Raw genomic sequence first — 24,634 nt, 5'->3', positions numbered from 1 at the left:
AATGTTGACAAATGAATAAATTCCTTTGATTCTAATACTTGAGAATTAATAGAATGAAAATTAAGATTTATCTCTATAAAAAATATTAAATTTTCCACAGGTTCGATGTCAAACAGGCACATGCAAAAACTTTGCAATTATGTCATTCTGATTGCAATAAAATTGTGACCTATTTACAGTACATGTGACTTTTGTGCATTTTTTTTGTTTGTTTTTCTATGTGTTAATAATTATCCTCAATAATCCTGTTTGGTTATATGCTGTTTTTAGATATACATTTTCATCAAGTAAGTTAAAATATAGCCTTAATAAATTATATCTAGAATATACATTTTCATATATTTAAGAAATTCAGTATAAGTGTTTGTCGGTCAGTTTTTTATTTTTATTTTATCTGCACATTTTTATCATTGATGAATTTGAAAGAACCCGGCCACGTGTGATCTTTTTCCGGTTGTTCACTTCCTGTTTGTGGAGACTCGACTTTTTGGTTCCGCGGTGAAATGGCCTAGTCCCGAGTTAGCTGTAAATATCTAATGAGTCGCTTTTGCTCGGAGTTGGTTAAACCCACCGGATAGCGCCGTCGGTACACATCTTCCATGGGAGTTTGTTTAGACTTCAAGCCTGACGAGGAGGACTAATTATGGCCCATTGGCTGTGGCCTGAGCCGCTGTCACCCGCACAGCTCAAGCGCCTGGAGGAGCACAAGTACAGCGCCTCTGGTCGCTCCCTGTTTGAGCCGCCCTGCCAGATTTACTGGAACTGGTTGGTACAGCAAATCCCGACATGGATAGCCCCGAATACTTTAACTATTGTTGGACTCTTTGTCAATATCGTTTCTACTCTGGTGCTGGTGTATTTTTGTCCCACTGCTACAGAAGAGGTGAGTATTTGGACAGTAATTGAACTGCCCAAACACCTACAGCCTATTTTAAAAAGCAATATGAGTGCCTCTATTAATGTCAGCTGTATTGTTTTGTTTCACGAGTTTATTTATGAATCATTAATTATTATGAATCATCCTATTTATGAATCGGTACACTTTGGGGTTGACTAATTTGACGTGTTGCTGCCATCATGGATCTATTTGCTGCACAGTGTCACGTGATATTAAAACAACGCAACACCTTTTAAATCTCTGACCGCAAGAAATGACACCCCAGAGACAAAGTTGGGCTTAATTGTATTAATATGGTTTGATCTGGCACACGTGGCAGTTAATATAGTTTGCCAGGTGTGGCTACTTAAAATTCTCCAGACACAGCAAGGGCTATTATTACACCCAGTTTAAAAGTACTCAATGCAATGAAAGCCCAGACTTCATTCATAGATTTGGCTAAAATTTGACCTTTGCCCCCACTAAACCTGTTGCTCCAGGTTCACTTGCAAGAGCATAGGTGTGTTTTTATCTCTCTTGCACCTTTGTCCAGTCCAATCCCGAGTAATCTGACTTCATGTTTGAAGTCCAAGGAGCAAACCAAGGTTTATCAAATTCCTCACAGTTCAGTGTAGTGGTATTCTTCATTTAAAGCCCAGTGTCTGATCAAAGACATCAAACTTGTTTATTGGGAGATTCCTTCATTTTTAACTCCAGGGGCAGGGATCAGTTATCCAGAATGACATGCACCAAAACACAGAAAGAGTGCAAAGCATGATAATCTAGTTGCTCTGAAACAGGCTACCTTTGTGTGTCTCTCCTCTCTCTTTCTCTCTCACACACTCTCTCACACACAAACAAACACACACTCACAGTGACCACAGTGACCACAGTGCTGGAGTCCAGATGGTTGGAAACCTCTGTTTTCTGGTGAAAGGTCATAGCTCAGCTGGAAAAACACTGGTTTCTGGTTTCACTATTTATTTTTTAATAATAAAATAATAATAATTCATCAACCTTTTGGACCCTCAAAATGCTTTCATGCAAAGAAATTGTATGATATGTATAATATATCTCTGGTGTTTTAAAGAGTTAAGTTAATGCCTGTTTTTTTATTTATATATATATATATATATATATATTTTTTTCTTTAATTATTATTATTTTTTTTCTTATTCATATTCAGGCTCCTTCCTGGGCTTTTGTGCTGAGTGCTCTGGGCCTCTTCATTTACCAGTCTCTGGACGCCATAGACGGAAAACAGGCTCGACGGACGAACAGCAGCTCTGCTCTGGGGGAGCTCTTTGACCATGGTTGCGATGCCGTCTCCACAGGTGCTCTCGAAATTAAAGATAATCCCTCCATCTCTGCTGATCTGCAATACCTCGGTTGTTTTGAAAAAACATGCACATTAAAAGTCCTTTCTTTTTCTTTACAGTCTTTGTTGCAGTTGGAACATGCATTTCATGTGGAATTGGAGGATTCTCAAACTGGATGTTCTTTTGTGGTTTCATTGGGATGTTTATGTTTTTCTGTGCACACTGGCAGACCTATGTGTCTGGGACCCTTCGGTTTGGCCTGTAAGTTTTAAGTATAATGTAGATTTTGTCCTGTGTTTTTAATACTGACAAAGGCATTTTTGTTGTTTGACCACCTTCAGGGTTGATGTGACAGAGGTGCAGATTGCAATTATAGTCATGTATCTGATGTCTGCGTTTGGAGGCGTGAGCCTATGGCACACTACGGTAACTGAGTTTTTGTGTAGTCATACAGCAATGGTACACTTTCTTCACCTTAAATATAACATTTAAAATCTCAAATCCCAGTTGTCAGTTTAAGTTGTAGCCTTTTAAATAGTCTTTGTTTCACTCTCACTCTGTGCTGCCTTTGGAGGCTTGAGTTAACATCACATGAATTGAGAAGGTAACAGGTCATCTATTAGACATGATCTGGCTTACACAGCTGATAATGTCCCACGCACTCATTTTATTTTATTGCTTTGCCCCTACATCATGCTCAGCATGCCTATAGCTTTCATATCTGCAACCGAAACAGCACAGTGCATTCATATCTAATCAAATTTTCTTGTGTCTTCTTTAGTTACCAGTTATAGGATTGAAGTTCTATGCCTTCCCGATCATGGGCATTATTGGTGGAGCCCTCTACTCTTGTCACAATTACTTTTATGTCATTCTGAATGGTGGTGTTGGTAAAAATGGCTCTACTGTCGCTGTAAGTTTCCAAACCCCTATATCTAAATGCTGTTTATTTACACTTTTTAAAAAACTGTGATGGTTCTGATTTTTATAGGACACCAGTGTTCTGAGTCCAGGTTTGCACATTGGTCTCATCCTTTCTCTAGCCTTCATCATTTTTAAAAAGTCATCCAGCCAACTCTTTGAGCACCATCCCTGTTTGTACCTTCTGACGTTTGGCATGGTCATCGCCAAAATTTCAAACAAGCTTGTGGTATATATGATGAATCTCATTTTGGCATGAAACACAAAGTTAAGTTGCCTTTACCATTCTATTTGTGTCTCCTTTATAGATTGCTCACATGACAAAAAGTGAGTTATATCTTCCAGACACTGCCTTTATAGGCCCGGGAATACTTTTCCTAAACCAGTATTTCAACAGTTTCATTGACGAATACATAGTACTTTGGATAGCAATGGTCAGTACCATTTGATACGTCAGATTTTTAGGTTAAATCATGACAGCATGTACTGTTAATTATTATTTTTCTGTCCCCACAGGTTTTGTCTTTCCTTGATCTGGTCCGGTATTGCACAGGAGTATGCATCCAGATCGCGGCACATTTGCGCATTCAGGTTTTCAGCATCACACCCCCGGGCCAGTCCCATCGCGACTGACGTCTTGCCCGGCGGGAGGAGGTGGGGGGAGACGCTGATCTGTCCCCGCTACTGAAAGCAGATGACAATGAAGACAGACCTTTAACCCCAACCAGCCTTGATAAAGTGACCACTTCTAATTAAAACTTCAACACTCTACTTCATTAACAAACAGGAAAAACATGAGAAATAATTTTCTTGAGAATTGGCAGAAATCTATATATTTTTTACTGCAAAGTCAACTAATTAAATTTACATAAATATATTTTGGCAAACTGCTTTTAAAAGCCTAAATACAAAGTAATTGAGGTATAAAATTATTGAACAAACAGCAAAATGTCATATTTTAAATACATAATTTCATTTTTATGTTTGTTTTAAGTGTTAATTATTAATTTGGTTTGAATTGGTTGAATAATGTCCTCTAATGAAGTGTCTAAATCGGTGTGGTTGTCAATGGGTTAAGTTTATGGGGCTTTGTTAATGCTGACACTGCGGCAGATTTTCCTCAAGGTTCACAACTTAAAAACCACTCCAGCTACAATGGTTTCTGGTAACGTATTGAATTCAACTTTACAACTACAAAACATATTTATTTACCTTAGGATCACTGTCAATTAATGAAGCATTATCATGTGTCTTGTTCTGCTTTCTCAGCTCTTCTCCCTAAAGGGCTATGTTATATAATTTTTATTGATTGTACAGATTTGAACTTGAAAGGCCTTAATTTTAGTAATCACTGTTTATGTGAATATTTAAAAGTTTGTATTTTTTCCACTGAAGTATAAAATGAGGTACAATGACTTGTATGACAAGGAGTTTTCAGTACCAATGTATACTGTTTGTTTAGGCTTTCATAATTCTTGTAAATTATTGGTGTAAGTATGTGATTATTTCATTTTACTGCAGTTTTGTGTTGACTTTGTGGCACGTTCAGGTTTGGGGTTAGAAGGGATTTTTCTGTAATGATCACACTGTACAATATTAAAGCAAATATTTAAGTTGAAACTATATTTCTGAGTTTTGGGCATTGCCCAGACAAAAGGAGTTAGTCTTGAGCTACCTTTATGCATTGCAAATGTTTATCTGAGAACATTATGTTGCACTGTTCAATAATTACAACACTTTTCTACTTGCACAAGTGGAAAGGATTTTAATAAATTATATTTTATGCATTCTATTCTTGTTATGCTGTACTCCAGAACCCTTACATTCTGTCAGCTAACAATGATAATTCATGTTTTTTTTTTTGTCATTACAGTAAATTAATCACACTTTGAATGAGACACCAAAAGACAGAGTGCTGAAACACTGGCAACTATTTCCATGAACCGCTGTTTAGAGTTGAAGCATTTATAAATGACAACAGTTCACTGTCACATAATACAGTCATAAGTTACAAAACATGCTGAAAGGGTCTGAATTTCAGACAATAGCCTGTTGCATCCCACAGGGACACACACACACACACACACAGGTGGCAAAGAGAGCAGAGTGTGGGTATTCTGCTATCAAATTTTTAATTTCTGACCCTATTTCCACTCATTTTCATTCATTCTGGACAACAAAAACATGTTGTCATATATCTGAACAACATTTACAAACATTTAAGACTAGACATTTTAAAAGCCCTCAGCATACAAGACCACATTCTCAAGAAGGAATGACTTAAAGATCAGGGTACCCCCCTATAAATACGATAAAGGCACTTCAAGTATTGATAACAAAACAAAAGTAAAAACAATTACTTCAAGAATGAACTTTTGGTACCTCAATAATTTAAACCCATGTAGAAAGAGCAAAATCAATTATTAAAACTTGTAAAAGAAAAGTAAAAAAACAAAAAAAACATTAAAAATATATTTTTTACCTGCAATTTTATAGTTTTACTTCAGCAGGACAAACATTGGTGGGACCAGATTTGAAGTACCTCAGTGTGCTGTATAAAAGAGCCCCTAGTGGAGAACTGAAAGGCAGCACTGTACCAGCCATTGTGCCTCTGTAATAATCACTGTCATCCATCATCTTCACAATGTGTCATCACCAGAACACATGCAGCTCTGTGCCCAAGTCCCACTGATGTGACACAAGACCAGTCCCCCCGACGATCAGTCAACCCTGGACGATCAGTCCCCTGGACAATCAGTCACCCCCAATGACCAGTCCCCCTGGCAGGACCCGCTGCTATCCCAAGGTACTGAAGGAGTGAGTATTCATTGAAGAGGAGTGAGAGTCTCATCAGACCCGCTCTGAGGTTTGATCCCTGTAGACTCTACGTCTGGGAAAGATCTTTCGCTTCAGAGAAACAAGCTGCAGTAAAGACAAAGCATACAATTAGAGTTTAGTAACATTTTAGTTAATTGTAGCACAAGATTCTATACATTCATAAAGCTAAGGCCAAACACTGAAAGAGTGTGGTACACTGAACAGATGAGAATTGCAGAGGACAACATTCTCCTAAGAACACTGCATGTATGTTGATGAAACCTGTATTTACACACTACTGACCTGTTCAGCAAAGAAGGACATGACAGTAAAGATGACAAGTGCCACAAGAACACAGTGAGTCCAAAACTTCAACTTGTCACGATATAGCCGCCTGAAAAAAAATAAATAAATAAAAATCGTAAAAATCCATTTACCTTGTTGAGTAAAAGGAAGTCTCAAGTAGAGCGGGGCAAATGGCAACTGGGTGACAAGGTGACATCATCTAACACCTTACGTCTGTGACATGACAGACTCCATCACAGCTTGGCTGCGTTATGATCTTACAAGTATCTTACAGCTAGCGGCTGATCTGAAGTGGATGATCTAATTTTAAAGTCTCTTTGTGAGTCTGGAATGTTCTGGCTGTAGCCCGCTGAAAGTAGAAACAAGCTCTCGAATAAACTCCCTGTAAAACCCTCAGAGATTCCCACAGCTGCAGCTAGGCAGCATGTCATCACAAGTGATGACAGTCACAAATACTTCACTTAAGTCTGTTTTGGAAAAAAAGCTTGATGAATTACTGCCACATGTGAATTGTCACAGTAGCTTTATATTCACAACTCTGTTATTGGTGCGGTGACAATGAAAATTAAGCAGAAGTTCATTATAAAAACAGTAGTAATTAGGAAAGAAAACAGACAGAAAAGAAACAACTATAAGATGAATAGATCTTACCATTCTTGTAGCTCTTCCATGTGTAGAAATCTGTTACGATACTCTCTGGGTAATTCAAACTGTGAGGATAGAGGAAACATGGACTCGTAGAAATCTCTCAAAACAGCCTTCACTGTAGCTGCATCTTTATGGCTGTGATCAATGTTGTCATTCAGACAAACAAACTTTCTATTGAGATCAGTAGAGCACAGTATGAGACAGACCTTAAGGCAGCACAAATAATCATAACACAAAGTAAAGTGTTCTGACCTTGGGTTTTTTCGAATGTCATCTAACTGGCCAACCACATGGGACACATTGGTGCGTACCATCTTGAAAGCAATCTCCTCCTCCCCCATAATCTCAAACCTGTTCAGAAATCACGGTTTAGAAGTAAAGTGTTAAAAAGACATACCTGCTTGTAATCACATACTCTTTGTTGAATAACTGAATCAAAATGTTGGGCAAATTTGGGGAGAACACTCACTTATATTTATTCTGATCTTTAAATGCCTTGTGTATGCGATCTGTGATTGCTTTGCAGTGAACAACCAGGCCTTTTGTGACAGGTGGCTGTAATTGACAAATTAAGACAATTGAGCATTTACCTATAAAAGTTTACACATAGTTTTGCATGTTAAACAAACATCTCACCATGCTGGGGTCATAATATGCCTCTTGTGTTGGTTTCACTAAATGAAGCAGAGTCAAGTTGGTCGGCAGTGTTTTAGAGCAGTTTATGAGCATCTGTTCCAAACTGGTCAAATCCTACATTCATAAGCATAAGAAATAAATACAGGAAATAAAGTGATTTGTAAATAACTTTGTATTAGACCTACCTGGAGGCTTAGGGGTAGTTCATGGATCCTTGTAGCAAGAGTTCGAATCTCCCGATCAGATAAGATTCCTGAACGATCAGTATCAATTTCATCAAACACATCAGAGACATTGAGCTGCTGCTGTGCACTCATCAGAAAGTAGAAGTACGAGAAGGCAAACTGCATGTCCTCTGAGTGACGGACACGATGGCCAGATGTTTTGTCAAACTCTGCAGGAAACCTAAAAAAACAAAAGAATTAAGATATATTGATGTGACAGAAAGGGCAAAAATCATCACACTGACATACATATCTTGTAGCTCCTGCATAATGAATCGGTCTATCATGTGCGGCATGTGGGCAGGGACTTTGCGTGATGTAAAACCGAACTGGCTGTTGAGGAGTTTATTGACGTAACGCAAGGAATCGGCAAAGGTGTCCTGAAGCCTTCGCCCTGCAGCAGCACCATTGGCCTTGTACATTAGTTCTGTCTGCAGGCGTTCCTCTTCCTGAAAAACAAACAAACTTGGAAGCTCAAAAGACATGAATAAATTAACATAAAACCAGCAAAGATAACTCACCTCTAGAAGACTCTGAAAGAATTTCCTTCTCTCCCAGGGAAGAAAACCTCTGTCCGCTGAGGTAAAATGTTGTAATCTCCTCCCCACTGGAGCTCTTTCCTGTGTATCGCCCTCTTCCGGTGGATTCTCCTGACTTTTTGATTTGGAATTATCATTTACCATCTTTGAAATTAAGGGTCTTTCAATTACAGCCTTTATAGTGTAAGTATTTGGATCATCTTGAAAGTCATCATTGATGTTGACTGGCACAGGAGTAGCTTTGTTTTGTAGGCTTTGTTTTGCCTTGTTTGTTGTTTTGTCTGTTTTGTCTTGTTTATCAGCGAATGGGGCTATTAATTTATCTCGAGATTCACTATCCAGATCTTTTAATAATGGCTTCTCTGGGCTTACCACATCCTTTGCGAGGGTCTGTTTTACTTTGAACGGTCTCAGTAGCTCAGCCTTGGTCAGGTTGTAGCCTTTTAAAGTAATATCACCAGTTAGGAGTTTCTCATCAAGTTTTTGAATCTCATTGCGGACTGAGGCTGGCAGCAAAGAAACATTAATAACAGGAACTTCTATAACCATCTGTTTTTCTGCTAGCTGCTTTATGATAATTTTGGGACCCTGGTTTTCCTCCGGTATGTCAGAGAATGGTAAAAAAGTCTCAGGGGTAGGAGTAGGCTTTGGGTCTCTGCTTTCATCTTTACTTGTAGTCTGAGATACATTAACATGAGGGAGCTCGCGAGTGTCAATGACAACACTAAAGCCCATGATGAACTCTGTACCGTCTTCCTTTTGAAACGTCATGTTGTAGTGGATTTGTGTCCTATTGTGGCCAGCATAGAGCAGGAGGTGAATAGTCTTCCACTTGTTGGCAACAGAGGTGTGACGCACAACTGCATTTTCACTGACATGAGCTTCTGAAACTCTGTGGGCTATTTGCTCAAAGTTGAAATAAGGTTTGATCTCCCCCACTGGAAGAGTATAAATGCTCTGATTTCTTATTAAGGTCACTCTATACAGCTCGTCAAAGTGCTCTACAACAAAGAAACATTTGTCAGCCTTCCAAACACACACAAGCACAAGTGTACAAACGCAACTTACCTTGACCACAGTCGCCAACATCGTACCCACAGGGAAGAACGTTGCAGGCCTGGTCACAGAACTTGTCTGCTAGCCAGGAGTTGGCACAGCCTTGATTACAATAGGACGTGCCACCAAGGCCTCCAGCGCCACCTGCAAACTGCCACACCTGTGCTCCACCTCCTCCTGCTCCTCCTCCCGGGATCCCACCTGCAAACCGACCTACTCCACCTGCTCCTGACCAAACACAATTAATCTCTTATACACCCGTGACATAATTAGGATGGGGATTAAACGTGTTGATGTTTTTACCCAGGCAATCTCCTCCATCCCAGTCACATGCTGAATTGTTACAAGCCTTATCACAGTAGCCATCTTTGATCCATGATCCAGGACAGCCCTCAGCACAGTTAGGAACAGGCCATGTTAGATACACCTGTTGACAACATATTGTATTTGAAGGCTTTTATAGTTTGAGTCAGTGCAAAGCTATCTAACTAATAAGCCAGTCTTATTTCAACAAACGGCACAAACATTTCTTGATAGGTTTAGACCTTCTGTCCCTTTGAGTGGGTGTAAAAATCATCTGGCCAAACATCTTTGCCAAACATCACATCATCGTTTAGATAAATGAACTTCTGGGAGAGGCCAGGGATGCGGTGGATGTGGGTCTCAATGGCAGGAGAGCTGAAAGTTGGAAGGTGGCTGTGGTTCAAAAAGATATCCTGTATGTAATTAAAAAAAAAAAAAAAAAAGGAGTAAAATAATATTAACTACAGTGGACACAAGCATAGTCTGCAGTTAACACTGACAATAAAGCACATCTAAAAAGATTAAAAACCTACCTGATGTGTGACAACTGAGATTCTAGGATTATCTAGGTTAAGCCAAGAGGGAATTTGTCCATTAGTCACAATGAAGATGTGGCGCACCCATGGGGCATGTTTCTCCACTGAGCGCAGAGAGTAACGAAGCTCCTCATTGTCTTCAAAACGACTGGCCGAGACATCCTCGTCTTGTTTAGACTGAACAAATACAGAAAACACATTAAATGCATACAATAACAATGGTTAATGTGTGGTGTATTCTATTTATCTTTATTAAAGGTGCACTATAACTTTTTTGGTGGAAGGTATTCGACCTGCTTGTCTCAGTGAATGAATGTTATTGATTTTCCCCAAATTTTCCAGTATGGCATTAAACTTCTATCCCCACTAAGTCAAGCAAATGGTGCCAAAAGAATGATTTGATTTTCAATCTTTGAATCATAAAAGCACAGGTAATTTAATGAATGCAAAACAAAGTTTAACATTCAAGACAAAGCAAGGTTAAGGGCAGGTTAAGGACATTCCACCAAAAAAGTTGCACAATAGTAAACCTCTCTAAAAATACAAAATGAAACAAAAGGCTTTACTTGAGAGATGGCTGTTAAGTCCCAAAAGAGGTAAGTCGGACTGATGTTTAACTCCCTCCCATCAAGAGTTAAGTTCTTTTTAGCCTGTTGTGTCAGATCCGTGAAGTCCTGTGAGCTTTTCAGGTAAAGCAAAGCGATACTGGCCTCAGAATATAGCTCAAACTATGGAAATACAAAACAAAAACAACTAATTTTAAATTAAGCAGCAAGTAATACAAATACAGGACAATAATTTTAAGTAGGTATACACATCTGCATTCCTCATACACAAACCATTCCTTACTAATTTATAATTAGTTTTAGACACAATTCTCATTTCTATAGAAACCCATAATTAACTGTGTTCTTCAAATTAACCATTTCTTTTTATTTATTTATTTAATGAGACAGGGACAGTGCACAATTTACATTAACCTTAACAGAAGAGATGCATTGTACCAGGTTGTAGCACCAATGCTAATTTCCACCTGTAGTCCCTGAGCACGTTCATTGATTGATTGTATTTAATTGACCTTAGCCATCAGCTGTTCTTCCTGGAGACCTATGCAGCAGTTATAGTCAGATAACTATAACAAATGTATAGTTACCTGAGAGTTTAAGTTAATACAAATGATTCATATCACATACATCTCTTTTTGCTAGGCAGCCATTTATGGGGAGAAGCTTGAATGAAATCACAGTGGGATTTGACTCAAGTGCTCTCTTGTAAAGAGACAAATCTTACCACTTGCATAAAATATTACTCAACAGTTCATACAGATTTTCAGCAACCATCTGCCACTGTAAAAAATATAATATAATTCTCTCTCTCTCTCTCTCTAAATATATATATATATATATATATATATATATATATATATATATATATATATATATATATATATATATATATATATATATATATATATATAATATAATATATATAATATAATAATATATAAATATAATATATATTATATATATATACAAAACACCCCAATCAAATTTGTTGGTCAGTTTGTCATTGTGTAGGCAAAACACACACCATCAAGCTTGTACACAAAAGAGAAGGACAAACTAGGCAAATGATACGGTTGTGAGCATCCCTAACACCAGCTATAAATACCAGACATTTCTTACTGCTCTCCCCTGCTTTCACAGAAGCACCCACAAACACCTTGAAATTTAACCTGGGTATTGTGTGATTTACTTAGATTCAAACTAACACTGATTCCCATGCAGATGGCTTACAATGAGGAACACTTTTTAACAGCCTTGGTGAGCTTTCGAAGACCACTGTATTGTAGACGTAACCTGCTCCAGCAGGGTCTCGGGGTTAGAGAGGGGTGCAGAAAAGGTCATTAAAATCCTAGTGACCTTTTCACTTACAGGCTGGCGCCACTCCACTCTAAACAGTTGCTCTAATGTTAAACCCCTGATGTCTATGGTTTCACCAGCAACAAAAATCACATGACCAACAGGACGCACTGCACCAAAGTGAAGACAAGCGCATCCAAGGTGTATGTTAAATGCTGCTAACCTATATAATTTACTAACTGATCCCATTTTTCTTGCATAAAAGAAATATATTAGCATGCAGGTGTTGGAATGTAACAAAAACAATGACCAACATTTGTCACTTCACAGTTTTTGATTATTACCGTGTAATAAACAGCACAGCCTCATCCATTTATAACGTATTTTGTATTATATTTAACATTAACAAGTCAACTAAGTTTGTATTCTAAAATTTGATATATTCTTATTGCATTTGGAAAACATATCCAGTCTTATGATCCACAAAAGGGATTGGCTCCACATACTAGCCACATTAATCTTATGGCTGAAACTCAACAACAATCATGTTATTGGGGTTAAATAATTGTATCACTTTTTGGAGCCAGTGAGAAAAAAAAAAATTCACTTGTTTTCATTTGTCCTGAAGAAAAAGAACATTAAAATTTGTGTGAGTTTTGTTTCAGGTGAATGGGCCCAGTAATTGGCCCAGTAATACACTATTAACCAGGACAAAACATCTGCAATGTGACAGTTAAAAAGCAAATTCTTGCGTAAAACCTGGCCAGTCGTCCATCTCAATTAAAACTATGGGGATACAAGCAACTATAGGATTCTGCATGCTGTGGTGGTATCATTAATTATCCAGAAAAAATATTAAAATGATGCATAATAAAAGGCTTGGACATCACAGATATTTGAGATGCCTCATGTTCTATAGAGATACAAAATCTGAGAGCAAAATGAAGTTAGGTATCAGTGCTGAATGCACATGAGAGGGATTATTCTGCCATCTGCTGGTGCTTTTGTAGGAGAAAAGAATAACAGTTACCTGTCTGATCTTATTGGTAATAACAGATGGTAGCTTCACTTTTAATTGTTCAGTTTCTTTGTAAGATGCTGGAAAGCCACTCAGGTAGGCCAAAGTCTGCATGCGGATCAGACCTGGGGCTTCTTTATCTGTGGTCTAAAGGACATCAAATAAAGTCAGTTATTGCTGCTTTTTTGTTTGTTCAAAATCAAATCCAAACACTTACCAGGTAGCATCTAGAAAGCATAAATGTATGTTTCTCTCTAGAGGCAGTAGAATAGGCCTGATCAGCTAAAAAAATAAAGAAATTTATGCTGAAAAGGAAGTACCAACAGATATGCAAGCAAAGGTCACGGCTAAATTATTAAAATCAACTAACAGTAGTAGTAAAGGTAAATAGTTTTTCACAATTTTGATTATTGTAACAGCACTCATAAAATCCTCATGAATATTAATTTGACAACTGACAAAATGTGGTTTCATGTCTAATGTACACAACAGCATTCAATGTATATCAAGTAACATACTAATCACAAGTGGAGGATGAATGGTGTGTTATGACCTTACCTTCAGTCTGAGAGTGGAAGACAACTAGAGAGACAGCAGTGGAGGGATGAGAAGGCTTGTTCATAAGCAGCAGCTCCTTGGCTTCAGAGAAGGAGGGAACAACAGATGGCAGGTCTTTAACTGTAATGTTGGCGGGCAGAGCAGGGTCCAGAGCGAGGATTGGTGCTATGATGCAGTGGGAGAGCAGGCATTCTGGCTTCAAGCTAAAAAATAAAATATTTCCACTGTCTGTGTTCTTGGGTCATCTCATTCATTGTTCAATACATGACAGATGAAACAATTCTTTTTGGGGTCAATATTTATGGTGTACACCATTTCATATACACATTATTTGTACAAATTTTTGGTTATTTTTACCAATGATACAATGATAAGATTAGAGCTGTAGAAGGCTGAATTATACTTCTATGGCTCATTATACACACAGTGTTGTATTCTGCCATATTTAATGCAGCTTGTGGGAGTTTTTTTTTTTTTTTGCAACATTTTACATTTCGAACATAAAATCTGCTTTATGGTTTGATTTCAGTATTATTGTTATTGTCTATAGTTCAGAAACATAACACATCAAAATGTGGAAGACCTTTGTAAAGATGCAATTACAACTTCTGGTGTAGTTACCGACAGTGGGCCATGGATCTATTAAAAAAAAAATATTATAATTAGCTATATTAAAATAGTACTGGGCTCGCCTACTGACTGTGATAAAACCCACTGAAGTAAACATGAGCAGCGGTAAAATGAAGACTGCATACATACGAGCAGTTTGGAATCATTTTGTCAGACTTACTACCGCAAACAGAGCCCATCGGAAGTTGTAATCACATCTTTCCAAAAGTCTTCCTGGTTTGAGACGTAAGCATGAATAGAACCTATACTTTCTGAAGGCGGTTATACTTTCTGAAAACGGTTACGGTACTCACCACCAGTGCACCCAGTCACCTACCTGTCTTTTGGCACATCACTTGTGTCTGTCATATTTTTCCCAAGGCGTTCCCTAAGAAAATTAATGAACATTATAATCTCAACATACAATCACAACATAAAAATGCAGAAGACTGTGCTCCTTTGAAAGAAAGTGTAACCTTTTTTTACTACCTTAGAGCTTTTTGTTCTTGCTCCAACTGTTCTTTGACGGTCTTTAGTTGTTTTAGAAGTGCAGTATCTGTGCCATTCACCCATGTGTATACTACATCTATTGGCATTGGCAAACATAGTCTATAGAAACAACATAGTATAGAAACAGTTGTTACCAAGTCAAGTCATTACAAAACAACAGAGTGTGCTATTAGCGGGTCAAAAAAATTCCCCTGACAGATTTTAACCAGTGAGGATTGTGAAATTTAATCAAACATTAAGTCTAAGATAATAATTACACAATAACTATGGATTACCTGCTTTGAAAAGATTTCCCACCAACATTGTCTCGATAGGAGTCAAACAGCACGTGATACTGATCTCGACTCCATTCCATCGCCACCTTCATAAAAGAACACATCACAAGTGAATCACAAGTGAATGACAAGCGTAACTTTGTTTTCCTTCGTCTTTGGTGACAGAAGAAATAGTAGCATCCAAGTCACGTTACTATTTACCATATGCTATTTACACAGGGAAAACAGTGATCCTAATCCAAATATTAACATGACTAAACATATAAAGGTAGACTTCCTGAAGACTTGCAGTTGATAAGTTACACGCTAGGTTAACAGGGCACACCCACACATAGACATTCAGGGTCAGTGCTGCAAATGTACCAGTCCGCGGCCGTAAAACTACATGGACTCACCTCTCCAAACTGAAAGGCAGACACTATCATAAGCACGATGCCCCCAAAGCATATGTACAGTCCATACCGATGGGACAGGCAGGTGTATGTCTGCCGTTGTACCAACTTGAGCACCGAGTTGACGACTACCATGGTTCTCCTCAACGAAGCATGACGCGGCATTCATTCAAAACAGAAAGGTAAAAGCTCTAACTACGGGGTAAACATAGCAAACAACTCGTATCAGTCAGCTGACCAAAAGCAAGACAGTACAACACATGACCGCCATCCCCCAGTCTTCTGCTGCGATGAGACTGTGATGTTCATGTTAAGCGCCCCCTGCAGGCACGGAGCACCAGAGTGGTTGTAGTGCGGGTTTGCACCACACGGCAGCGCTGCTGCTGCTGCCACGTCTGAAACTGGCGGGACGTTTTTCCCACGCTCCCAACATCAAAACAGGTGAATCTAAAAGCATATATTAATTGGAATTTGGAAGAAATAAAGTTGGTTTGCTGCCACATGTTTATATAAACAGTTTTACCGCAGCTCACAGGTTACAATGTTAGCTAGGTTACAAACACAATTCAGCAGTTAATAAGCAGAATAATAAAGCATGTACAATACTTCCATGGTTTCACACAAGGAAATAAGTTGTGTTATCGTATTATTTCGCTTGACCCTTGGCTGTGACATTTGAAGCTATCATGTATGGCCCAAGTTTGTTTTTTTTTAACTGTATGCATGGATCTATTATAAAAACCTTTATTTTATTATTGATTTTCTATGACTGTATGCACGCTACAGAGCAGTGGGCACAGAGAGGTAGGTGAAAACATAAATTATGATGGTGGACTCATAACATGATTACAACGTCATAAAAGTAGATATAAGTACCAATTCTGAGAACTATTAAAGAGTTAAGTGGTTTTAGTCAGCTTGTTATGTAGGATACAAACTTGGGCAGTTTAAATATTGAAATTTAGCTAAGTCACAATAAGTAGACAAAAATGTGGTAACTTCTAGTCTTGCTTAATTTGCACATGCTAGTTTCATCCGCCTACAATAAGCAAATTGTAACCGTAGAATGTTGTTTGTTTTTTTTTTTTTTGTTTTTTTTTTTGCGCAAGACGGGGCGGACCACAAGCGACTTTGGGGAAGAAGTTCGGTTTGACTTTTATGTAGCCATGTGATTGTCTAGTGACACTTTAGTGACACTTTTATTATTCTTCATTTCTTGTTTGATTTTGGACTTTGTTTTACGCACATGTATCCCCGTGCAAAATGTTTTGGTACCAGCAAGGACTATGTATTCTTCCAGTGAGTCTGATCGTTTTTTCATCTGCCACCTTTATAATTAACTACATTATTGCTGTATGGAGACATGATGTTGATGTTATCCTCCCTTACATAAGGTAAGTAACATCTAATTGTTTTGGTTTTATGATTATTGTACATTTTGATTAAAATTACGCTTGTGTTGAATGAAGGAAGTATGCAGTCTCTTAAGTTTCATTTTTAAGTTTCGTTTTCCTTGACTAATATCGGCCATCTACTTTCACTGTGTTTCACATTATTAGGTTAAAAAGATTATTATTTTGTTAGATTATTATTTTTATTATACTATATTCTATGTTTTGTGTGACGATGGAAGCAACAGTGATTTAGATTTTTATCTTTCCTTATTTAAGCGACACAGCAGTCAGTCCTCCAGAAAGTTGTCTTTTCGGCTTGATGACATTTATTTCGGCTTGTGCAGGTAGACATCCTTAAAATTAAGGAGTTAAAAAGTAATGAGTCTGCATATGTTAAAAATAAATTTATTTTGCATTAGGTGTTTCTACCATGTATGCCATGTACAAGTATATGGCAAAGCTGGGTGAGGACACGGGGACCATCAGCACTTGTTGTAACAAAAGTGCTTTTGGACTCGGCCTCATCTCCTGTTTGGGCATGTGCATCGTTGCAACTTTTCAGGTAACTTAACATCTCTGTAAATATGTTTTGTTTATTAATGTAAAAGGCCAAACTGTAAAACTTATGCCAATTCATATTAAAACAAATGATTTCATTAATGTTTATAACGATTTTTTTGGTAATTATTTTAGGAAACTGCTGTGGCATCCGTTCATCTAATTGGAGCACTGCTTTTTTTTATTTGTGGAGTATTTTACATCGGTGCTGAGACTTATTTATCGTATCGCTCATCCCCCTATGGAACCTCCCTTTTTATATGTCATACACGTTTGGCTATCAGTGTAATTGCTTCTGTGTTTTTTATCCCCAGTATCCTTTCATTTTTACTTTACATTTTACTGATAAATGTTGTGTATTTTATAGTAACAGTATGGTAATCCTTTTAATTTGTCAAAGATATACATTTTCTTAATTGAAAATAAACAGCTGTAGTTTGTAAATTCCTTGAAAAGGTAGGTTCCTTTTACCCATTAGACTTAGACAAACTGTATTGATCTGTAAGAGAATTGCTTGGGCACTGAAATAGAAAATGCAGTATAATAAGAAAGGGAAAAAGGATTTTAAAAAAAAAAAAACTTTTTTTTTTTTTTTCAATTTACAGGATCCCTTTCTCCAAAAGACAAGTGCTGCATGTGAATGGATTGTTGCCTTCAGCTTTATCAGTTTCTTCTATACCTATATCCATGATTTCAAAGTAAGTAACAGATGAAAATGGTTTATCTTTTTAGATTGTTTGTATATGACCAGTCTTTTTGTTCTTTTTCTAGCGATTTACATTGAAAGTCAGAACTGTTTGTGGAACTGAAACCTAACAATGGGTGGACAGTGCCTCGTGTACTTTATTACAGTATTACTCCACTTTTGTGCAAATAGATAATGGCTAAAAGTTGAATATGAATTTCATATTTGCCATCAGTTACACTCATTAATATACTTCGTGATTGTATGGTTGTGTTATCCTGCATCCAGCATACTACTCTGCTTGCTTTAATTACGTTTTGTTTTGTTTTTTTGCTAAAGTATGTACTGTTTAACTGTGCCACCTGTATTTTCAAACCATCCATTTCATTTTAGATCTGTAATATCGCTTGTAATAAATTAAACTGTATTTTTAAGTTTTACACATTTGCCACATTGATCACCTCACTCCTCTCACATTTATTTAGCAATACAAGTATAAAATACTATAATAAGCACCTGGGACAAAGACTAATTTAGATTAAGAAAAGTAGTGGAAAGCACACTGACATTAGAGAGCCATCTAAGAGTTTATCCAATATCCACAGAAAGAACACTGTCAATGTCCAAAACATCCCAGAAAAAATATAATCACTTCTGTAAGCAGGGGGCAGAGTCCTGACCAAACAATACAGTAAACAGTGGCAAGTGGAAAAAACACCAAGTTCAGTATGAAAACGTCTTCTGTTTACAAGAAAATGGACTTCTATATGACACTTTTAATTGATTGATTGAAAGTAACAATGACACCAGGCCCTACTACCTCAATGTAAAAATGGCACACACTATTTAATATCAAACTGGGGTAGTAGTTGATGTACCTCTAACTATGTCTTCTATAGCCAGATAATAATGCAACAGAGAATAATGTTTCCTTGTATTGGTCAATATTCTATTTGATTTTATTTTTATCTTATTAAATACAAATATTCATAGCTTGCTGGAGCTCCCTGGCCCCTGTAATCCTTATCCAGGAAAGAAATATATAAATAAAAGTCTTAGATGCATGAATTGTCAAATACACACAAAATGTAGGGGAGGCTGACTTTCACCTGACTGTACAAAAACACTTCTTGACAGTAATTTCCTTTGTACAATCTGCATTAATTTTTGTTAGTTGATGTGACACACACCATCATTGTAGTTAGTCACTAAAGGAGGATTCACTATCTGAACTATTGACATCTTGATCATCAATGCTCCCAGAAGCTCCACCAAGCAAAGGAGCATTTGGCGTACTATAACACAAAGAAGTCTGGTTAATTATGAACAATGTACATTACATAACATAGGCAATTTGGACAGTTTTTGACTCACTCAAGAAGATTGGGATCTAACCCCTCTAAGACCATTTTGTTTTTAATAGCCATTACAGGAACACCCTGTGGGGAAAGGCATTGTTGTATTGTTACAGCTGTACATTTTAACTATGATTTTTTATTATTATGATTTTTTAAATTTAAACTTACCACTTGAACCATCTTAAGATACCGAGCATATTGTGGATCCTTAGCAACAGTTATTACATTTTCAGGTATAGTCTCCTCCACTTTATGTGCAGTTGGTGGATCGGGTTCATTCTGAACAGCCTGTAAAACATGCAAATTGTCTCAACGTTTTTTGTTTTTTTTTGTATTTTGATGTTCATTTGTATGGATTTTTGTAGTTTACATAGCGAAAGAACAACCTCTGTAGGTGTTACACTTTCCACATTTTCTGTCTGCATGTGATTGGCAGGAAGACCATTTATTTTTGTGTTTTGTCGCAGACCGATTTCATCTACTGTTACATCCTCAAGTCCAGGAATAGAGGACAGCTGCACACAAAATAACAGGATTAAACGACAAGGTACTATGCCTTTGATGAACACACAAAAACTTGCCTTAGCCTCCAAAATGCATAACGTTGTTTCTATCTGCTGTACGCGAAGAGATATGTTGGCGAGTTTCTATAGACAAAATAAGATATATTAGGTAAAATGTGTTAAGAACGCTTTAGTCCTAAAGGCTGGAGAATAATAATCCACAAACCTCCTCACAGACCGTAGAAAAGCGGTTTAAAACCGAACTGTGTGTACAATAAACTGATTGAGAAAGGCAATGGTTCTTCTTTGTTGAATAGCAGGAACCTTGGAAAAGCACAAGTTTAAAGGCTTGAAACAAAATTGAGTTAATATGCGCCGACGTAGGACTACATTTTAAACACAAAATGTCAAAGGTAAATTATGCAAATAGCTTTTATAATATGTTTTAATGTCTTTAGAACAAATGCACAATAAATAAATACGGATCCCTCAATGTTAAAAATAGTAGAGACACACCTTTGTTAGATCAACACCAGAGCCAACTATTGGTAGACCATCTTCATCCATATTTTATAGTTTATGATTGTCTGGTGCACGTTTTGTGCACAAAAGAGCAAATTTTAAAATACAACTCAGAAACGATTGATTTCACGTGACTACAATGTTGATGACGTTATCTTCTTCTGGTCATTTCCGGTCAGCTGGCTGTGTTATTGCGCTTTGCTGCCTCTGTTGGTGTGGAGTAATGCACATGAACAGAAGTTCAAGGCCCTTCAACAAATAGTCCTGTACCTTTGCAAACTTCGTTCAATAAGAAAAATATCAGTTCTACTTCCAGTATCTTCGTTATTATTATTATTATTATTTTTTTGCTGCTGTATATACTACTGGCAAAGTTATATCTTTTGCATTGGATCATTGCATGTTTAAATAATGTGCACTGGTCAAATAATGGCAATGGGTTTATTTGTTGTTTATATTGAATATTTATAAATATTTGAGTAACACACTCAAAATACAGATTTACTTTATTCTGTAATGTAAGATAGTAAAAGAAGCAAATATTTATCAGTTTTACAAACAATTAAAAATAATCCAACAATACATAAAATTTCACCTAAAATGGAAAAATTGATGCCATGTCTAATAAGAAAATACAGTTATAAACTTATCTTTAATAATGGTTAAGTTAGAATCTTTGGCAAAATTTTAAATATGATCCTGTTAACTACAGTTTAATATAATGACAGGCCTGTAACTTCTCTATGTACTTTTAAATTCAGGGTCAGGTGGCACTTCATGTGGGTTTTCAAACAATGACTTTGGGTAAAGGCTTTGTCACACTGTCTACACTTGTAAGGTTTATAGCCAGTATGGGTCCTCATGTGGACATTCAAGTAGTGTTTACGCCCACATGTGTATTCACACACTGTACAGGAAAATGGTTTGATACCTAGATGGATTCTCATGTGAAGCTTTAAGATGACCTTGTCTTCTAAATTTCCAGTCACACTTCAGTGTGTCCTCACGTGTGTTTCTAGATTACCCTTTAATAACTTGTTACAAACTGAACATTTAACGTTTGTGTATTTGCTGGTGTTTTTTTTAAAATGCACTCCTTTGCTGCAAATCTCACATAAATATTTCCTTTCTCTGACGGTGTGGATCTTCTCATGTTGTTTCTGTCCTAAGGGCGTATAAAATAGTTTCCCACAATGTTGATAGATGAAAATCTTCTCCACTCTATGACTCAATTTGTGATGAGAAAGTAATCGAAAATGTGTCAGGGATTTACCATATATATCACAACAAAAGAGCTTCTCACCAGCGTGTTTTTCTGTTGTGAGCTTCAAGGTGTACTTTAAATTTAAAGAACTGATGACGTGTCACAATTGTAAGGCTTATCATGGTTATGGCATAATTCATGTTCTCTTAAAAACTTATTGTCAGAAAAACAACTTTTCCACAGAACCGACATTTGAAAGGCGTATCTGTTTTGTGGGCATCTATGAGATTTCAGAAAAATGCGTCCACATATTTCACAATAGAATAGTTTGCAGAAGAGTTTGCAGATGAGATCTCAGCTCCTCTGATGACTCCAGTTGTTGACCACATACTCCACAGATGAGTTTTGGTTTGTCCAGATGGCTTAAAGCATGTTTAGTTAAGATTGCCTTGGTCCTAAATAGAACTCCACACACCATACAGTTATCGCCGCTGTTGGTGCACTTCTCACTTCAGTGTTCATCTACAGTCGTCCCCACCGCCACTAAAATACTACTACTGCTACGGTCATTTTTTCGGTGATTAACCTACTTGGTATTCACCTTTAGATGGTACGCTCTCGGTCGCTCCTATAAATAAGTTAAACGACTCCATTTGTTCATGAATTTGCGATGTTTGTGGTTTGTTTTGAAAAGTGTGTGCAGCGTACACCTCATCGATGAGTGTACCTGCCGTGGCTAATATAAGATTTATCATCGCCACCTTCTGGCCTGGAGTGGGCAGGATTGAACTGCACCATCATCTGACTTGAGCCTGGACCTGGGTAAAACATGTGGTGACCCTCTCTTAGAACTGGTGTCAGAAGACAGCCGCAAGTATATCGGTGAATATGTTTTGATGGTTTTTCTTTTTATTTAGTTTTAGTTTTTTTTTTTATGGTTTGATATATCAGTATCATAAAATGTTATGTTGCCCATACCTGATGTCACAGTTTTACAGACTGGCACACTTGGATGTCCCCTCCATGCCAAGACAGGGTGCACATGTACGGTGGTGTATTGCTATCACTCCCCAAAAAATATTTCGGCTCAGTATCACGTAATTACGTGAAAAGTTTCACGTTATAACGTGATATTTTTCACGTTATAACGTGAAATTATCACGTTATTTCATGATATGAAATTATCACGTTATTTCGTGATGTGGTATTTTCACGTTATAACGTGAAATTATCACGTTATAACGTGATACGAAATTATCACGTTATTACGTGATACGAAATTATCACGTTATTTCGTGATACGCATTTATCACGTTATTACATGATATTTTCACGTTATAACGTGAAAACGTCAAGTATGGTTTTACGTGATTTCATTATAAGATCAGCCACAGCCAAACCACGCTTCCCTGGGTCCAGTCAGCTCCAGCCTGAGCATGGCCCACGCTGAAAATGTGGATTCTCCACTCTTGAGATTACTTCGGGCTCGTGTTGTCTCCTTCGCATGAAGCAAGATCGTGTAAGTGTATTTTACTGTTTCGTCCCCAAGTTGTGTTGTCGTACGGTAGCAGAATGCTCTGTAAGCAACTGCTGAATATTAGAGCTGGAGCGAGTTGTTCGCTGTGGGTAGAGAGCTGCTAAAAGTACCTAGTCTGTTTGCAATTCTGTTATAGCTCCTAAGAATTAGTTAAAGACAAAAGCATTCATTTGACACATTTCGGTGTTTCCAGTTATTTATGAATAATGACCATAAAACATTGTTGACTGTATGCACTCAGACATAGCCAGTGTAAGAGAAGGCTATTCAGAAAATGTGGTGCAGTTAGCTAAGCTAAGCCCCGCTTCAACTCATCTGAGCCCGGCCTGGGCAGGGGAACAGCGCTCACAGGTCCCTGTGCTCCTCCGGTTCAGGCCGGGCTCAGATGATCTAGGCGGGGAGTGGTTAGGTGCCTCGGCCTGAGAAGCGCTTTTCTCGAGAAGAACCAAGTGCACGGAGGCTCAGAACAGTAACGAACCAGACCGGATTCGCGCTTCTGTCTGGATGCTTTACTCCACCTCAGAACCAGCCGCAACGCTACACCTACACCGGAGCAACCCGCACGGACCTAGAGTTCACTGCGCATTCTCGCTTTCCCCGCATAGAACCAGCGCGCAGAGGACGGCACGGAACCGCTCAGCGATGACTTTACTGCTGTTGGCTGCTGCTGTTACCCGAACTCAGAGCTTCTGGGCTGATGTGCAGCGAGTTGTGTACAAAGTTGTAGGCTACATGTGCTGTTTTATGAGTTTATGATGATAACTTGGGATGAGGACGGCCGTGGTGTTTTATGGTCTTTATTCATGAAGAACTTGAAACACCGACATGTGTCAAACGAATGCTTTTGTCATTAACTATGGAGCTATAACAGAATTGCAATTTTAGCAGCTCTTTGCCCACAGCGAACGACTCGCTACAGCACTCGTTCAGCAGTTGCTTACCGAACATTCTGCTATCTTGAGGACGAAACAGTAAAATACTCTTACAAGATCTTGCTCCATGGGAAGGAGATAGTGTTCTCCTTCGTTAGGAGCCCTTCCTACTGACCTAAATACGCACAGCAACATTTGCATTGAAACTGTACATAAAACACCTTTTACAGCAAGTATCACAACTAGGATGTAGATGCTTACATTTAAAAACATGAACCTCAACAACTCAAAGTTGGATCAGTGATATCCTAACATTAAATCTCATTATTTAACAAAAGAAGCAGCAGATTTTTTACAATGTAAACGATGTTTATTTTATTCATTTATTACAAACACATTTAGGCTCCTAACGACTTAATAAACAGATCCGCGGCAGATCCGGGCCAGATAACCCGGTTCTGAACGCGGATCCAAAACGGGTCCTGGGCGGGTCCGCGAGATACGCAGCGGATCAGCCGCGCCTCCGCCGCGGATCCGGAAAAATAAAGACAGTCACGCTTCCCTTCGGCCAACTCCAACGTGAGCATGGCCCAGG

General features: G+C 37.9%; 4 protein-coding genes across 7 annotated transcripts; 2 read left to right on the top strand and 2 right to left on the bottom strand.

Moving 5' to 3' along the window:
- The first annotated feature begins 443 nt into the window (after window positions 1–443).
- On the top strand, window positions 444–4,909 carry chpt1 (choline phosphotransferase 1). Its single transcript, XM_020926370.2, has 8 exons — window positions 444–883; window positions 2,064–2,211; window positions 2,316–2,457; window positions 2,538–2,622; window positions 2,978–3,109; window positions 3,188–3,346; window positions 3,426–3,551; window positions 3,634–4,909. Exons 1-8 carry the CDS (start codon window positions 644–646, stop codon window positions 3,748–3,750), a joined length of 1,149 nt encoding a protein of 382 aa, XP_020782029.1. The 5' UTR covers window positions 444–643; the 3' UTR covers window positions 3,751–4,909.
- Window positions 4,910–5,066: 157 nt separating this feature from the next.
- On the bottom strand, window positions 5,067–15,700 carry gnptab (N-acetylglucosamine-1-phosphate transferase subunits alpha and beta). 4 transcript variants are annotated; one of them, XM_020926602.2, is made up of 21 exons: window positions 15,410–15,700; window positions 15,015–15,100; window positions 14,719–14,838; window positions 14,567–14,617; window positions 13,621–13,823; window positions 13,280–13,344; window positions 13,075–13,209; window positions 10,749–10,910; window positions 10,180–10,359; window positions 9,889–10,059; window positions 9,647–9,770; window positions 9,356–9,571; window positions 8,270–9,288; window positions 7,998–8,197; window positions 7,710–7,929; window positions 7,525–7,638; window positions 7,358–7,443; window positions 7,141–7,239; window positions 6,892–7,059; window positions 6,238–6,328; window positions 5,067–6,039 (listed from the first exon to the last, which is right to left on the bottom strand). In XM_020926602.2, exons 1-21 carry the CDS (start codon window positions 15,569–15,571, stop codon window positions 5,968–5,970), a joined length of 3,744 nt encoding a protein of 1,247 aa, XP_020782261.1. In that variant the 5' UTR covers window positions 15,572–15,700; the 3' UTR covers window positions 5,067–5,967. The 4 variants fall into 4 exon arrangements, with proteins under 4 accessions (XP_020782261.1, XP_055009595.1, XP_020782263.1 ...); XM_055153620.1 differs by having other exon boundaries at window positions 9,356–9,568; XM_020926604.2 differs by having other exon boundaries at window positions 9,356–9,565.
- A 799-nt stretch (window positions 15,701–16,499) lies between these two features.
- On the top strand, window positions 16,500–18,483 carry dram1 (DNA-damage regulated autophagy modulator 1). Its single transcript, XM_020917554.2, has 7 exons — window positions 16,500–16,800; window positions 17,077–17,144; window positions 17,220–17,362; window positions 17,494–17,671; window positions 17,789–17,814; window positions 17,964–18,056; window positions 18,130–18,483. Exons 1-7 carry the CDS (start codon window positions 16,670–16,672, stop codon window positions 18,172–18,174), a joined length of 684 nt encoding a protein of 227 aa, XP_020773213.1. The 5' UTR covers window positions 16,500–16,669; the 3' UTR covers window positions 18,175–18,483.
- A 487-nt stretch (window positions 18,484–18,970) lies between these two features.
- Window positions 18,971–20,610, bottom strand: washc3 (WASH complex subunit 3). Its single transcript, XM_020926382.2, is given in 8 exon segments — window positions 18,971–19,338; window positions 19,418–19,482; window positions 19,570–19,689; window positions 19,788–19,916; window positions 19,983–20,048; window positions 20,131–20,159; window positions 20,162–20,228; window positions 20,421–20,610. Coding segments are annotated over 8 exon segments (621 nt in total). The 5' UTR covers window positions 20,472–20,610; the 3' UTR covers window positions 18,971–19,244.
- Between the last annotated feature and the right edge of the window lie 4,024 nt (window positions 20,611–24,634).

Source organism: Boleophthalmus pectinirostris, unplaced genomic scaffold, assembly GCF_026225935.1.
Source record: "Boleophthalmus pectinirostris isolate CB_2022bp ecotype Guang Dong unplaced genomic scaffold, ASM2622593v1 HiC_scaffold_18, whole genome shotgun sequence".
Classification (NCBI taxonomy): domain Eukaryota; kingdom Metazoa; phylum Chordata; class Actinopteri; order Gobiiformes; family Gobiidae; genus Boleophthalmus; species Boleophthalmus pectinirostris.
Note: the sequence above shows the minus strand (reverse complement) of the source record. Positions and strands in the feature narration are given on the sequence as shown.

What these genes read in the sequence shown, in the direction of transcription:
- dram1 (XM_020917554.2), top strand. Translation starts at nt 16,670, where the DNA reads ATGTTTTGGTACCAGCAAGGACTATGTATTCTTCCAGTGAGTCTGATC. An exon ending in GCATCGTTGCAACTTTTCAG is followed by an intron (nt 17,363 to 17,493) that starts GTAACTTAACAT and finishes TAATTATTTTAG; the next exon opens with GAAACTGCTGTGGCATCCGT. An exon ending in CCTATATCCATGATTTCAAA is followed by an intron (nt 18,057 to 18,129) that starts GTAAGTAACAGA and finishes TTCTTTTTCTAG; the next exon opens with CGATTTACATTGAAAGTCAG.
- chpt1 (XM_020926370.2), top strand. Translation starts at nt 644, where the DNA reads ATGGCCCATTGGCTGTGGCCTGAGCCGCTGTCACCCGCACAGCTCAAG. An exon ending in GTCCCACTGCTACAGAAGAG is followed by an intron (nt 884 to 2,063) that starts GTGAGTATTTGG and finishes ATTCATATTCAG; the next exon opens with GCTCCTTCCTGGGCTTTTGT. An exon ending in GGGACCCTTCGGTTTGGCCT is followed by an intron (nt 2,458 to 2,537) that starts GTAAGTTTTAAG and finishes GACCACCTTCAG; the next exon opens with GGTTGATGTGACAGAGGTGC.
- gnptab (XM_020926602.2), bottom strand. Translation starts at nt 15,571, where the DNA reads ATGCCGCGTCATGCTTCGTTGAGGAGAACCATGGTAGTCGTCAACTCG. An exon ending in TCTTTCAGAGTCTTCTAGAG is followed by an intron (nt 8,198 to 8,269) that starts GTGAGTTATCTT and finishes TTTGTTTTTCAG; the next exon opens with GAAGAGGAACGCCTGCAGAC. An exon ending in AACTACCCCTAAGCCTCCAG is followed by an intron (nt 7,639 to 7,709) that starts GTAGGTCTAATA and finishes TTATGAATGTAG; the next exon opens with GATTTGACCAGTTTGGAACA.